The following is a 13,063-nucleotide window of genomic DNA, read 5'->3' on the forward strand; positions in this document are numbered from 1 at the left end:
TGACTCTGGGCAAACGTTAGATGCTCCCTTTAGTAGCAGGAAGACCTGGGTGGAAATCCTGATTTGGAGTGTGGTTTGTTGGGCTTCGACAGTTCACTTGTCTGGTTTCTTCTAAAAGACATTTAATTTCACAGATATTTAATTTCTGTTGGGAAAGGAAACTGGACTTCATTGTCAAGCCTGAGAGAAGAGCCAGGCTTACCATTTCTCCTTTCTTTCTGAGTTTTAGCAAAGGAAGTCTCACTGTGGCTCTTCAGGTAAAGAGATGAGGACCAGGAAGTGGGTGGTGGTAAAGGAGTAGTTTAGCTCAGTAGGAGGTAAACAAGAAAGAGAAAAAATTTCAAAGGAATGAAAAATTCCTCAGGAAGATTATGGTTTTGTGTTAAAGTCACACATTTCTTATCAAAGTAGAGATCATTGATTAGCTAACTCTAATTTAGATAGTATTTACTGTTTCCACTTGGGAAGTTAGTGTCTAAAACATTGAGAGATTTGAGGGAACATATAGGTTATCTTCTTGTCCAAGAAGAAGACTCAGGTGTGGACAGTGCAGCTGCCTCTTGTCCGGCCCTTCTCTTTCCTTTTGATTGCTAGTGGTTCATTGGCTCATCAGAAAATCTGGGCAAGTTGACCTTGAGGGATCTAGACCATAGTTTCTTACCTCAGTGGTAATCCATTTGGATAGTTCCTTAAGAATCCTCTACAATGTCCACTTTCTTCGTGATGTTTTCCTTAGCTTCTATATTCTATAGTTTTTTTGACCATCAATAAGTTTATGATAACTTAGTATTTATACTTCAGATTTAGTGTTCTTAATTAAAGTCAAGACTTTTTTGGTAACTGGTTTTGTATTGTTTTGGATGCTTTACTACTACTGGAATTGTGCTTTATTTTGAGAATCATTTATGTATATATTTGTTTTTACAGCAAATAGTTTTTGGACAGCTATTTATTTCAGGGAATTTTTTTATGTTTCCCTGCCTCTGGACAAGTAGGACATAATGTTAATAAATTTGTTTTGAACACAGTTTCATTTGCTAACATGGTTTTAAGAGAAATTATTTTTGGTCACGTTTTGGAAACAATGATAATACCTTTAGAATTGTCCACATTGATGATAGAGAAACAAATGTAAAATGTTCCTGAGTATATCCTAAATACAAGTAATGTGTATTCAGTAACTAATGTTGTTGGGCTAAAAATAAACAAACAGTATGTTTATGGTAAGCATGACACCTTTCACACAGCTGTTGACATTTTCTGTCATCTCTGTGTAATGTTCTGTATGTTTCATGGATGAAGAGATACCTCATCCAACATAATAAAATTAAGTAGCACTTTATAGAGCATGCTGCATGCCAGGCATTATTCTAAATATTTTACACATTGATTATTTTAATAATCAGAGCAACACTATATGATAAATACTTTAAATATATTAATATATTAAACCATTAGTCTCTGATTTAAACACTTATAGGTGAGGTTAACACAGCCTATAAACAAATATTTGTGGACTTCAGAACAAACTGAAAGCAGGTTCTAAATGTCAAATAAAATGGCTTATAATATGTCCATTGGATCTGTCACTGAATGTGGAATTCAGAAAAAAAAAGTCTTATATATGTAGATGGAGACCTCTATCTCCCTAATCCAGGGTGGAGGTAACTAACCAACCCATTTCTTTAATATTTTTCCTTTTGGAACATTAATATATCTTATCCTTATTAAACACCCCTTCACTAGAAGAAGACATCAAAACTAAAAGAATCAAGGGTAAACAATAACATGGAAGTATTTAACATGGAAAATTAACTTGGAGCTTAGTGTATGATTTGGAAACTCAGTCTCAGAAACATTAAGTGACCCATCCAAGGTCACATAGCAGAGCTAGAATGAGTTCCATAATAAGAAATATTAAGATTCTAATCCCACCCCTTCCCTATTTGGGCAACCCTGGCAAAGTTAATCTTTCACAGCCTCAGTTTCTTCAAGCGTAAAACACCTAGGAATGATAAAACTTACTTTACAGCATTAATGAGAGTGTTAAACAAAATAATATACTTGAAACTATCTAATTCAGTGCTTTGCTTCATAGATGGGAAACAATAAATGCTTATTTTCTTTTGCCCTCACCATCTCTATTAGTCTATTGGTGACTGAATCTGCTACCTAGGAATATAACCCTAACATTACAGTGCTTCTCAGGGAACAAGAAAATCCTACTTGCAAACATTCCCAAAGCATAAAGCTGTTTCATATTAGGTCTATTGACTCCTTCCATCATTAAAACTCTGCAATCATCATATCTCAGTTTAACTTCATCAGACTTCTTAATAGTCATTTAAATGGAAATTTCTATTGTAGATATGGTTTATTTGGTATCAGTGAGTACTAATACTAGTGAGCAGGCAGCCATGCTAGCCAAATATTTGCCTTTGGAGTTGGCCAGTGATTTTGATTGCTTTACTTTTAAAGTACATGTAGTTACATTTCTAGCAGGTGGGCATTTACCATTTCTAGCAATGTTTATGTGCCATCATGTAATTAGCAACCTGTTGTAAATCATCCAGCCAGTGATGATTTGCCAGAATGAACAATAGCTGAGATTATGCATTGCTGACTTTGCTATTGTAACCCAAAAGACAACATCCTTTTTCCTGGTTGGTAGGAGTCTCTTCAGACATTAGATGATTTTTAAAAAGTTAACTCTATAGACTCTGACTCTATTCGAGAGCAAAATAATATAGCAAATCTCTATTAAGAATTCATATATGTACCTTTGTTACATTTTGTAATATGTTTTCAATAAAAATCTTGATGTAAGAAGAGTAGTGAATAGAACATCAGCACCCCTGTTCAGGGGCAGAAAAGAATATAAATTGTTAGGGATACTGGTAATCCACCAATTACTTTAACTATCCAATGACCATAGTATAGGCAAAAGAGAGAGGAAAATGATTTAAAATTATTCGTTATCGTATTTAAAAAAATGGAGGAGGAAGAGAAAGGTGAGAACAGTAAAGTAGATTTGATGCTTATTTAATGCCTTCCTTGTGAAAAAATAACATTAACACAGAACCAATAGTGATTATGGTAACAAAACAAAATAACAAGCTAAACATGCTTATAATATTTTAGTACACTTTTGAACAAAGTAGTTAAATGTGGCACTGCAGAGAAGTGTAAGATATAAAAACAGGCAATAAATACATCTTCGATTACTTAATGTTTAAAAATTTCACTTTTAGCTTCAGAGGATTAACATTAAAATAATAGACTACTTTTATAGTTGCAGAATTTACTTACTTTTGGTTGACAATAAGATGTTAGAATTGTTTTTATTAATTTTAAAATAAAATTATTACGAATATGATAAATATAACAAAATATTAGAGAGGAGGGTCTGTATCTTAGTTTGATTTCTATCTCTGTTGTTGCCCTTCTAGTGCACATCTTTGTATATCATAAGTGCTAGTGAACAATTCATGTTAAACTGAAAAATGTAAAAACTGAAAACGGGAAACTGTAATTTTCACTTGCAGGTAGCACATGTAAATAACATGGAGACATTACGTTGTTTCCTTTTTAAAAAGCTAACGACAACAGTAGAGTACCTCTTTCTTACTGGTGAAATAAGAAATTAGGAGGTTTTTTTGTAAGAGATGTTTTAGTGGATAGGCTTCTGAATATGGATTTGCAGTGAATTAGGGCAGAGTAATTCCCAGAGAGGAGAAGCAAAATTGGAAGTCACAAGGGATAGGCTTTCTCATTTCAGTGATTTTTAAATCTGTAACATTTGAAGTTTTCTGTTTCCTCAAAGAAAAAAATAAGGGGAACTTTGTCCTGTATAACTTTACATCTTGTCCTGGGACTCGTGCTTCTTACATTTATTGTATTGTCATGATAAGGCATCCTTCATTCACATACTACTCATTTCCTGTTAATTACATGCATATGAGGTCCTGTCTTATGCATGGTGGAAAATAAGAAGATTAATTGGACACAGCGTTTACTTTCAAGAATGTAGTAGTTTAGGGGGAGAATCAAGCTAAGGTCATTAAATGTTGGTTCAGTGGCTGAATTAAGCAATTTATAGACAATCTTAGTGACTATAGGAGCAAAATTTTTCAAAGGGCAAGACACAAGATTTAACATTTAGAGTAATGAGGGAAGAGTCAATTAATACTGCCTTATGGTATTAAATTTACTGACTGAAGTTGATCAGAGTCCATTTAGATAATGTTCTCTCTTTGATCATGTCTGTATGAATGATATCAGTGAACACCGTCCCAGTATTGAAATGATGTGTGGGTATAGTTTTTGTTTTATTTACAAATTATTTAATTTTTATTCTTAGAGATATTGTCAGGAACTATTAGCATTAGGTAATATGATTACCATTTTAGAGTCTGAAAAAAGTGATAGAGCAATCACAAATCAATGACTCTTGCTTTTAAAAAAATTTAAAATGCAATATAAACCATTTATGCAGTACATAAACTGGGTCCACACCTGTGACCAGCAAATAAACTATACACATTCTATAACTAGCAGAATATTTCCATTAAAATGAACTTATGAATTATATCTGATAATTCTTTCATTATTCATCAAGTGCTTAATATGTATTAGCTTCTCTTGCTGAATACAGAGATCATTAGTGGACCCAGCTATATCCTCCCAGTATTAGTACTTCAGGCAGATGTGTAAACCAATACATTTAGTACAGTTTTCTAAATTGTAACTGGAAGAACAAACTCTACTGGGACTTTGTGAGGATTAAGTCATCCTGACTTGGCCTCTTTGGATATATGTCTTGAAGGATAGGATGATTTTGCTTTTGATTTTACCTGACATGAGTATAATAATAGCTGTAAAATGCCTTATTACTATAGAATTTAAGTCTAATGATTATGAATTGGAGGTGGGAGGGGCAAAGAGAGTGTACAGAGTTCAAGTGACTTCCTGTATTGTATAATTTTATTGGTTATACTTTTTGCCATATCCCCACAGAGAAAACTGGAATCGATTTCTACTTTTCTAAGGAGCATCGTAAAAGAGAGGTGCTGCCGCTTCCCCTCTTTCCTTCATATATCCACACATTTCTGAGACTAACTTATCATTCATTAAGCCTAGAATAATGTGAGTGTGGGGTAGAGGATGGAGTAAGCTCTTATTTAAGTCATGACATTATCATAATCTATCAAAATATGTTAATTTAATCAGATAATCTGTAAACACAAAATTTAAAGTCTACAGAGAAAATCAGATGTTTAGTAAATATTTATTGAACAAATGAGGATGTTGGGATTCTTTAATAATTGGCCCAAATGATGGAGATGAATGTTTTTATTTAGCTTTCATTTAATATGGTGAAATTAAAATAGATTTTATGTATCACAAATAGAATGTAACCCTTGAAGGTGCTTGGTGTATGTATTCCAAATGTTGGAAGAGTTCAAGAAAGAAGGTGACTCTTAGTTTCAGTAATATCATTGTCTTTCTTTAATCTTTGATTAATTTTCTGAACTTAACTGGCTATGCAAAGAGCAGATGGTGGAACGGTACCAAGTTAACATTCACCATCTGCTTCTCACATGTATAATTTGTAAGAACGTATGCTAAAAAATAATATATAATAGCAGGGATATTCTATTTTGTGGTTGTTGATCAGGGAAGCTGTGCCATTTAAGATAATTGTATTTAAACATGAATAACTTCATTAAATAAACATAGCAAGAACACTTTTACTGAGCAATCTCAGTATGTTGTTTTGTCGTTTACTTGGTCTATGAAATGTCGTTGTTTTTGGTGAAAACTTAGAATTTGCTCTTGGACCCTTTTCAGCTTAATCAGAGTTGGTTTCACAGTTTCTTAGAGAGATGTCCCTGTGTATTGGGCTTCTCGATGAGTCCTTTTCTCTGCATGGGAGGCACATGCCTTAGCAAGCAGCAACGTCTTAGAGTCAGCAGCTGGCTAACAGCCTTGCTTCTCCACTGTTTCACTTTACCCCAAATATTAAGTGTGGGCCTCTTGGTAGACTGAAACTGATATGAGAGCAACTGTCTATCAAATAAGAGAGACAGTTAAGAAGTACTTCAAAGGAGGCAAGAAGACAAAAGACAAAAGTAGTTGGGCCTCTGAGCCAGGCTGCAAATGTATAAAGAAGTTAATACTACCAATAATTTGCTTGTACTTTCAAGTACCCATAAAGCGGGGTTATACCTGGACCTATATGTGATGAATATATGGTCTTCAGAGGATCTGGAAACTAAAATTTCATGTAATATTTTTGTGTATAGATGCACATAGTTAAAAACTGTTACCATGGAGTTGTAAATGTGTGCAAAAGGGTTTTCTCCTAGACTCCTTCTTTCACCTGTTTCACAGTGGTATGCCTTAGTTATAGTTTTTTTTTTTTTTTTTTTACCAACTGAGAGGGAAAAAATCACATATAAATCAGAAAAAAAGATAAGACACAATGACGATGTTATTTTAATTGAGTGAATGCTTATATTCCTTTAGTAATTCTCTGCTGTATTTACAACCCTACCGAAGTCTGCATTTAGTCATGTGACAGACAAACCAACAAATAATTTATGTTTACATTAGTTCTTTCAAGACTAAGGTGGGAAAATGTCATTGTGCTGGTAATATAGGGACAGTATGACATTTTGGCTAAGGACATGGACTTCAGAATCAGACTAGAGTTTGGATTCTGCTACACATTACTGATGGTCATTGTACATGTAGGCAGGCTCTTCAAACCTCGCTTTCTTTATCTGGAAATTGGAGATAATAGTATTTACTTCTTAGAACTGATTTTGTCTTAAAATCATAGTTTTAGGAATGGCATGTGGGAATTGTGGGTATGTCCGTTTTCAGCAAGGTGTGACCTTTCTGAAACAAATCCTCCCTTGCAGGAGGATCTGGTCCTCAGTTTAAAACTTTGATGAAGAAGGAGGCAAGGTATGGCTTATTTCTGTCCTGTGGTTCTCATTACCTCAACAGTCAATACCTTTGGTATCTACATGTGTTCTTGCTTATAGGTGGACATGAGATCCTGTTTTACTTTTTGCCTTCAGAAATGATGAAAGTTTCTTCTAGCTAGCTAAAATCAGTGTACACTTCATCTCTGAACCTCTTGGGAAAGGAAATAGAGTGTTAGAATATACTTTTATTATATATTTATTATTATTATAGTTGTAGTTGGTTAGTATACACCTTTAGTTCACTTGTCACTTGCATGTCGCTTTTAATCTCTACAAGTTTTTTGTTTTCTGTTATTCAGGAAAAGCACTAGAGCATCGCTGTTGTTAACAATTATAGGACATTTAACGAACAGTCTTTGATTCTAAAGAGAGAAACATCATTGTACTCTATTCTGAAGAACTAGTCATTGTTGGATCCAACTTAATTTTTGTCCTGTGTAATTTACACAGGTGTTTCCATTTATTGTTAGCAACTAAGAATATTGCGTGTCAGTCATATTTTCACGTAGTAGAAAAATCTTGTGTTGAGTTTTGTGATTAGCAAAACATAAGTAAAGATTTCTAAGGCCCTTCATTTATAAGTACAATATATTGAAAGATTTTTACTTCTTTGGGAAAACATAGAAATACGTATACATAAATATATTTCATTTTTTTCTAATAAATGAAACTTTAAGGGACTTTGTTCAGCTTTCCCCAGTTGTTTTCTTTCACTGTTCTACATTTGTCTTCATATGATATAATTTTATGAGCCTATGAGAGCTAAGAATATCATTGATGTTTCTTCTTAATATTAATAAATACTAAAGAAATTAAAGATTTGTAACATGAAAATTTTCTTTGTGTCAAGTGGAAGTATTGTTTTTCTAATAAAATTGAAAACATTATTCTCTTACAGGACTTAAAGATACATTATTTGAAATAAAGAACAACCTTTCTTTTTTTCTTTCCTTTGTTAGTCATCATACCAAACTGATTGTTCGGGAAAAGAGCCCCTTCGTAATCACAGTTGAGATAGTTTATTTGTCTTTAAAATTTTTTGTTTCCTTTTAATATACAGGTTAGCAATCTATTATATTTATCAAGAAGAATATACTTGCTTATTAACCCTATTAAAAATTTAATAGTTGGAAAAAAATTTAAACTCAGGGAAGAAAAAAATTGAGGCTAATGAATAGAATGGAAAAATTATTTTAAAGTCACTTCTAAGTAGCTAATTATGTTAATTTAATATTTAGGGGGTAAAAGTTACAGTTTTAATCTATGAGATTCACCTAATTGGAATGAGTTTCAAAAGTATTTGGGAAAAATATGTATTTTGAATCACAAGCTGCCAGTAAGTTAAGCAGAATGTCATCTGAGTTATACACAAGAAGGCAAGAAGCCTGGATTTGTATGCAGCTGTTTCTTTGATAAGGACAGAGCTTCACATAAGTTTACCATCCTTTTTACATAACATAATAATACTCTATTAAATATATTCTTATGGCAGCATATGAAATACTCATTATTATGTCCTTTTTACAGAGGTTGAAACTAAGGGTATGAGGATATGAAAGATACAGCCACAGGTACAGTATAAAACAGTAAGAAGTAGAGCTTGGATTAGTATTCAGGTCTGTCTGACTCTAAATCCTAGGCATTCTCATAACACCACACTGCGTGACCTTGACCCAGACCTTGACCTAGGTGCTTAACTTATTTAAGTGACAGTTCTTAATCTATAAGAAAAGGCTTAGATTAATTTATATCAGACATCTCATTGGCTCTCAAATTCCAAAAACTCAGTTATTCTTGTGTTTAAAACTGAACCACGAAGCACTCATTTAATGTTTATTAAATAACATTGAATAAACTTTTACCATCATACCTTATACAGCATTTCAGAAGTACAATCTGTAGACATCCAAAATCTAATGTTAAATGGCTAGCACTGAGAAAAGTAAAGAAACAGTAATTTGCTATATAATTTAGGAGAAATGCACTAGAAAATTAGTTTGCTATTTTGTATTATGTTGTAAATGTATTGAGGGAACTGTCTTCAAAATATAAAATAATATAAAATACTAACCTTAATTTGTTTTAAGTAGTTTAGTTTTGTCACATTAAAACATGATATAATACATTATAGTACTAAACAGAGATTGATAATATAATGTTGTTGGTTTCTGTCCTACATTAAGAATAGAGCAAAGCAATGTAAATATTTTAAAAGTCATTTTGTAGAAGATAAAACTGAAAGCTAATGTTGGCTGCAAGTTCTCTGCCATGTACCTAAAACCCAGTAATAACTGAAATGTCAGGAAATTGAAATATTAATATTTTACCCTTACAAAATATTAACTCCTTATGTTCAATACTTTTTTTGATGTTTAACTTTGGTATTTCAAGGAAGAATGAATGTACTAAAAAAAACACGCACACACATGTCTTTCCTTTTGCAATGGGTGAAAATTTCTAGCAATCTTGTTCCAAGGTAATTTATTGTATTTTTTAATGGATGCTTTAATGTAAGGATAAATAATACTAAAGGCATTATTTAAAAAATATTTTATATTTATGACATAAGATAAAAATTTATAGCTAAGTTTCTTTTATTATTGTTAATGCTATATTAAAGTGGATAAAGTGTCTGTAAAAGGGGACCTGGAATCATCTGTGTAGTAGTGTCTACATTTAGAAAAGCATTTTAAAATCCCCAAAAGCAGTAATTTGTTTTTTAAAGTGTCGTTTAACACTTAAGATTCTCTGACAGATGATTTTTGGATAATTCAGTTCGGATTTGAATTTCAGAGTAGCTACTAATGACAGAAGAAATAAATTGAATTCCATTAATTACAAGTCTGATACTTTAATCAGTGTGTAGGCATCCAGAATCTTAGTACCTTTGGGAAAAAAGGACATATTAATAATCTGAAATGCAAAAAGGTAATCCAGCACGTATTTTTGTTTTATCAACAATATTGATTGAGTTGATTTTATATTTCCACCAGTTAGTATAATTGCTAAAGATGAAACCCCTTCCCCAGAGCAGTTGAATTTATAGTGGAATTTGATATGATGTTTACTATTAGTAAAAGTGATGACATATAAATATATATGTTTAAATATTTTAGAGATGAGAATGCATCTTTTATTTTGTGATGTAGCTGACTTTCTCTGAAGAATAGTGGTTTCCTTTTAATTCAAAAATTGCCATTTATTCCAGAGCAGTTATGTATTGCATGCATTAAAAGAATCATCTTTAATTCTAACAAGAAAACTACAAGGAAGGAATTCTAATCTAGAAATTTAATGCATATTTGGGTCTGTCTGGCTCTAAAACTCAAGTTCTTTTTACATCATACTGCTGTCAGGTGACTTCTTCCACATTCTAAATTGCAAATAGTCATAGGATGTTAGAGACAGAAGGAACAAAGTATTGGTCATGTAGTGAAACTTTTGGGAAGGGCCAAAAGAGGTTTATGGACTTGCCAACAACCAACAGATAGTGGCCAGACTAGAATTTTTGTCTTCTAATTACTAGCATTTGCTGTTTCCAAGCTCCTTTCCGTTACCATTCAGGAGCAGTTAATTAAACACCTACTCTCTTGGGACATTGTTTATATTATTCAACTCTCTCTCTCTCTTATATGTGTGTGTGTGTATACGCACATATATAGAGTTTTAAAAAGTGTGTGTGTGTGTATGTGTATATATATATATATATTTTTTTTTTTCCCTCTTCAGGCAGTGCGTAGTGAAGTGGCATATATATAGTAGCACTCAATAAATATCGATTAGTTTACTGCTACTATTTTGTTATTGTGTTCTTCAGTATTGCTATTTTGCTCTTTTAGCCCTCTGACAACTGTAAGCAACTTTCTATATTAAAATTCTTTTGTTGAAATACCTACTTTGATATCTAGTTTCCTGATTATACCTTAATACATACAAAATAAATCACAAACTGTATGAAAAAAATATGTATAGGGAAAACATAATAAGCTGCATCACTTAAATTTTGTAAATTCTTTGCTCATGGTAAATATAGAAATGATGCTCAGACTGTGTTTAGTACAAAATGCAGAATAGTATAATGGGACATAGGAAGGGTTGGTGGGGAAAAACCTTCTGTGATGGCAAAGAAGTAGACATATATTAAGATGACAAGGAGGCCTGTAATTCCAGCACTTCGGGAGGCTGAGGTGGGAGGATCACCTGAGGCCAGGAGTTCGAGACCAGCCTGGCTAACACAGTGAAATGCCATCTCTACCAAAAATACAAAAATTAGCTGGGTGTGGTGGTAATCACCTGTCATCCCAGCTACTCCAGAGGCTGAGGCAGAAGAATCGTTTGAACTCGGGAGGCGAAGGTTCAGGTGAGCCGAGATTGCACCATTGCACTCCAGCCTGGGTGACAGCGAGACTCCATCTCAAAAAAAAAAAAAAAAGATGACAAGGAAGACATTACCACATCTCTGTTAGGCATTAAAAAGACTTTATGTTGAGGGAGTATACTCTTCTACTCAGTGAGTTTGTGTATGATTTGCATTTGAATGCAAACTAATTATATTTGCTCTAAAGAAAGTACATATGTTGTACTTACTGTATATACTTTGTTTTTCTCATAAGGTTGATGAATTTTTCTCATTCTGTTATTTTGTGGGGTAGCTAGAAAACGAAGGGTTATAGGAGAAGCCTGCAAATTCAAGGTTAAGTCAATTGGCTCAGAATGAGTTTTTTTCACCTTTGCCTCGTTAGCACTACTCTTTAATTAAGTCTATTATAAATCACAAATAACAAAGCCCTTTAACTTTATATATATAGAAGGAGACTTGTGCATATATATCATATATATGCATATATACACATACACAGATATATATATATGTACACACTGTGTGTGTATGTGTAAAACTATGTCTATACCGATTTAATTCACAGTTGTTTTATACTCGGTAATATATGGAGGTTATTTTCTTGTTTATATAAAGACTAAAATACTTTAACCTATATAGCTTGTAACTTGTTTCTAATTAAGATTTGATTATATATAGCTTGTAACTTGTTACTAATTAGGATTTGATTATCATTTGACTAGAAAATAGATGTCAGTGGTTTTGGATGTACATTTGGTCTCCTTTGCAAAAGTGGCCTAAAGTTTTGTTTTCAAATCACTTTGGATTGCCATAGTTCTTCATATGACTTCACTGGTTAAAGATGATCAGAATAAATAAGTAGCATCTCATTGGCCTCTTCCTCTCTTAAAACATACCAGTGCTGAGGCCGGGCGCGGTGGCTCACGCTTGTAATCCCAGCACTTTGGGAGGCCGAGGCGGGCGGATCACGAGGTCAGGAGATCGAGACCACGGTGAAACCTCGTCTCTACTAAAAATACAAAAAATTCGCCGGGCATGGTGGCGGGCGCCTGTAGTCCCAGCTACTCGGAGAGGCTGAGGCAGGAGAATGGCGTGAACCCGGGAGGCGGAGCTTGCAGTGAGCCGAGATCGCGCCACTGCACTCCGGCCTGGGCGACAGAGCGAGACTCCGTCTCCAAAAAAAAAACAACAACAACAACAAAAAAAACATACCAGTGCTATATTCTAGTGTGTGGACTGTAGTTGATATCTCACTCTATATGGGCATTTCTTATACTGCCATCAACACACATTCATTTAGTCCCTACTACATGCATCTTTTGCTGGAAGTAAAATACTTCATAAGACACGTAGATACTTTATTTAAGGAGTTTATGCTCTAATTGGGAAAGATAGAAGCCTGTGTAGGATGAGGTGATTGGGAAGATTATCATGAAAGATTTCACAGATGACATGTAACTTGTGAAGACTAGTAGAATTTAACTGTGTAGAAACGAGGAGGCAGAGATAGGTGGAGAGACAACGTGAGCAACTGGGTTGGGAAAGAACTGAGTGACAGTGGGTTAAAAGGAAGGAGAAGGGAATTGAAAGCCAGGGTAGTGTATGGAATTGATGAATGATAATTTAATGTGTGTTCTGAGGGGAGGAAGGGTCCCTTGTTCAAGTAAGTGTGGAATATGCTAAGTTAAAGATAAACGGATTACTGCAC

At 33.6% G+C, this 13,063-nt stretch overlaps 1 protein-coding gene across 5 annotated transcripts in view; it reads left to right on the forward strand.

The window, feature by feature from the left end:
* PPP3CA (protein phosphatase 3 catalytic subunit alpha) overlaps window positions 1-13,063 on the forward strand; it is a 338,860-nt gene that overhangs the window by 94,972 nt on the left and 230,825 nt on the right. The window contains exon 1 of one of the 5 annotated variants that reach the window (XM_058432667.1): window positions 8,533-8,566. The exons of the other annotated variants lie outside the window; for them this stretch is intronic. Coding sequence (XP_058288650.1) covers window positions 8,548-8,566 — 19 coding nt within the window. The 5' untranslated portion in view covers window positions 8,533-8,547. Of the gene's footprint in view, window positions 1-8,532; window positions 8,567-13,063 lie in introns of those variants that run through there. 5 annotated transcript variants of the gene reach the window in all.

This window comes from Hylobates moloch, unplaced genomic scaffold (assembly GCF_009828535.3).
Source record: "Hylobates moloch isolate HMO894 unplaced genomic scaffold, HMol_V3 SCAFFOLD_2, whole genome shotgun sequence".
Lineage (NCBI taxonomy): Eukaryota > Metazoa > Chordata > Mammalia > Primates > Hylobatidae > Hylobates > Hylobates moloch.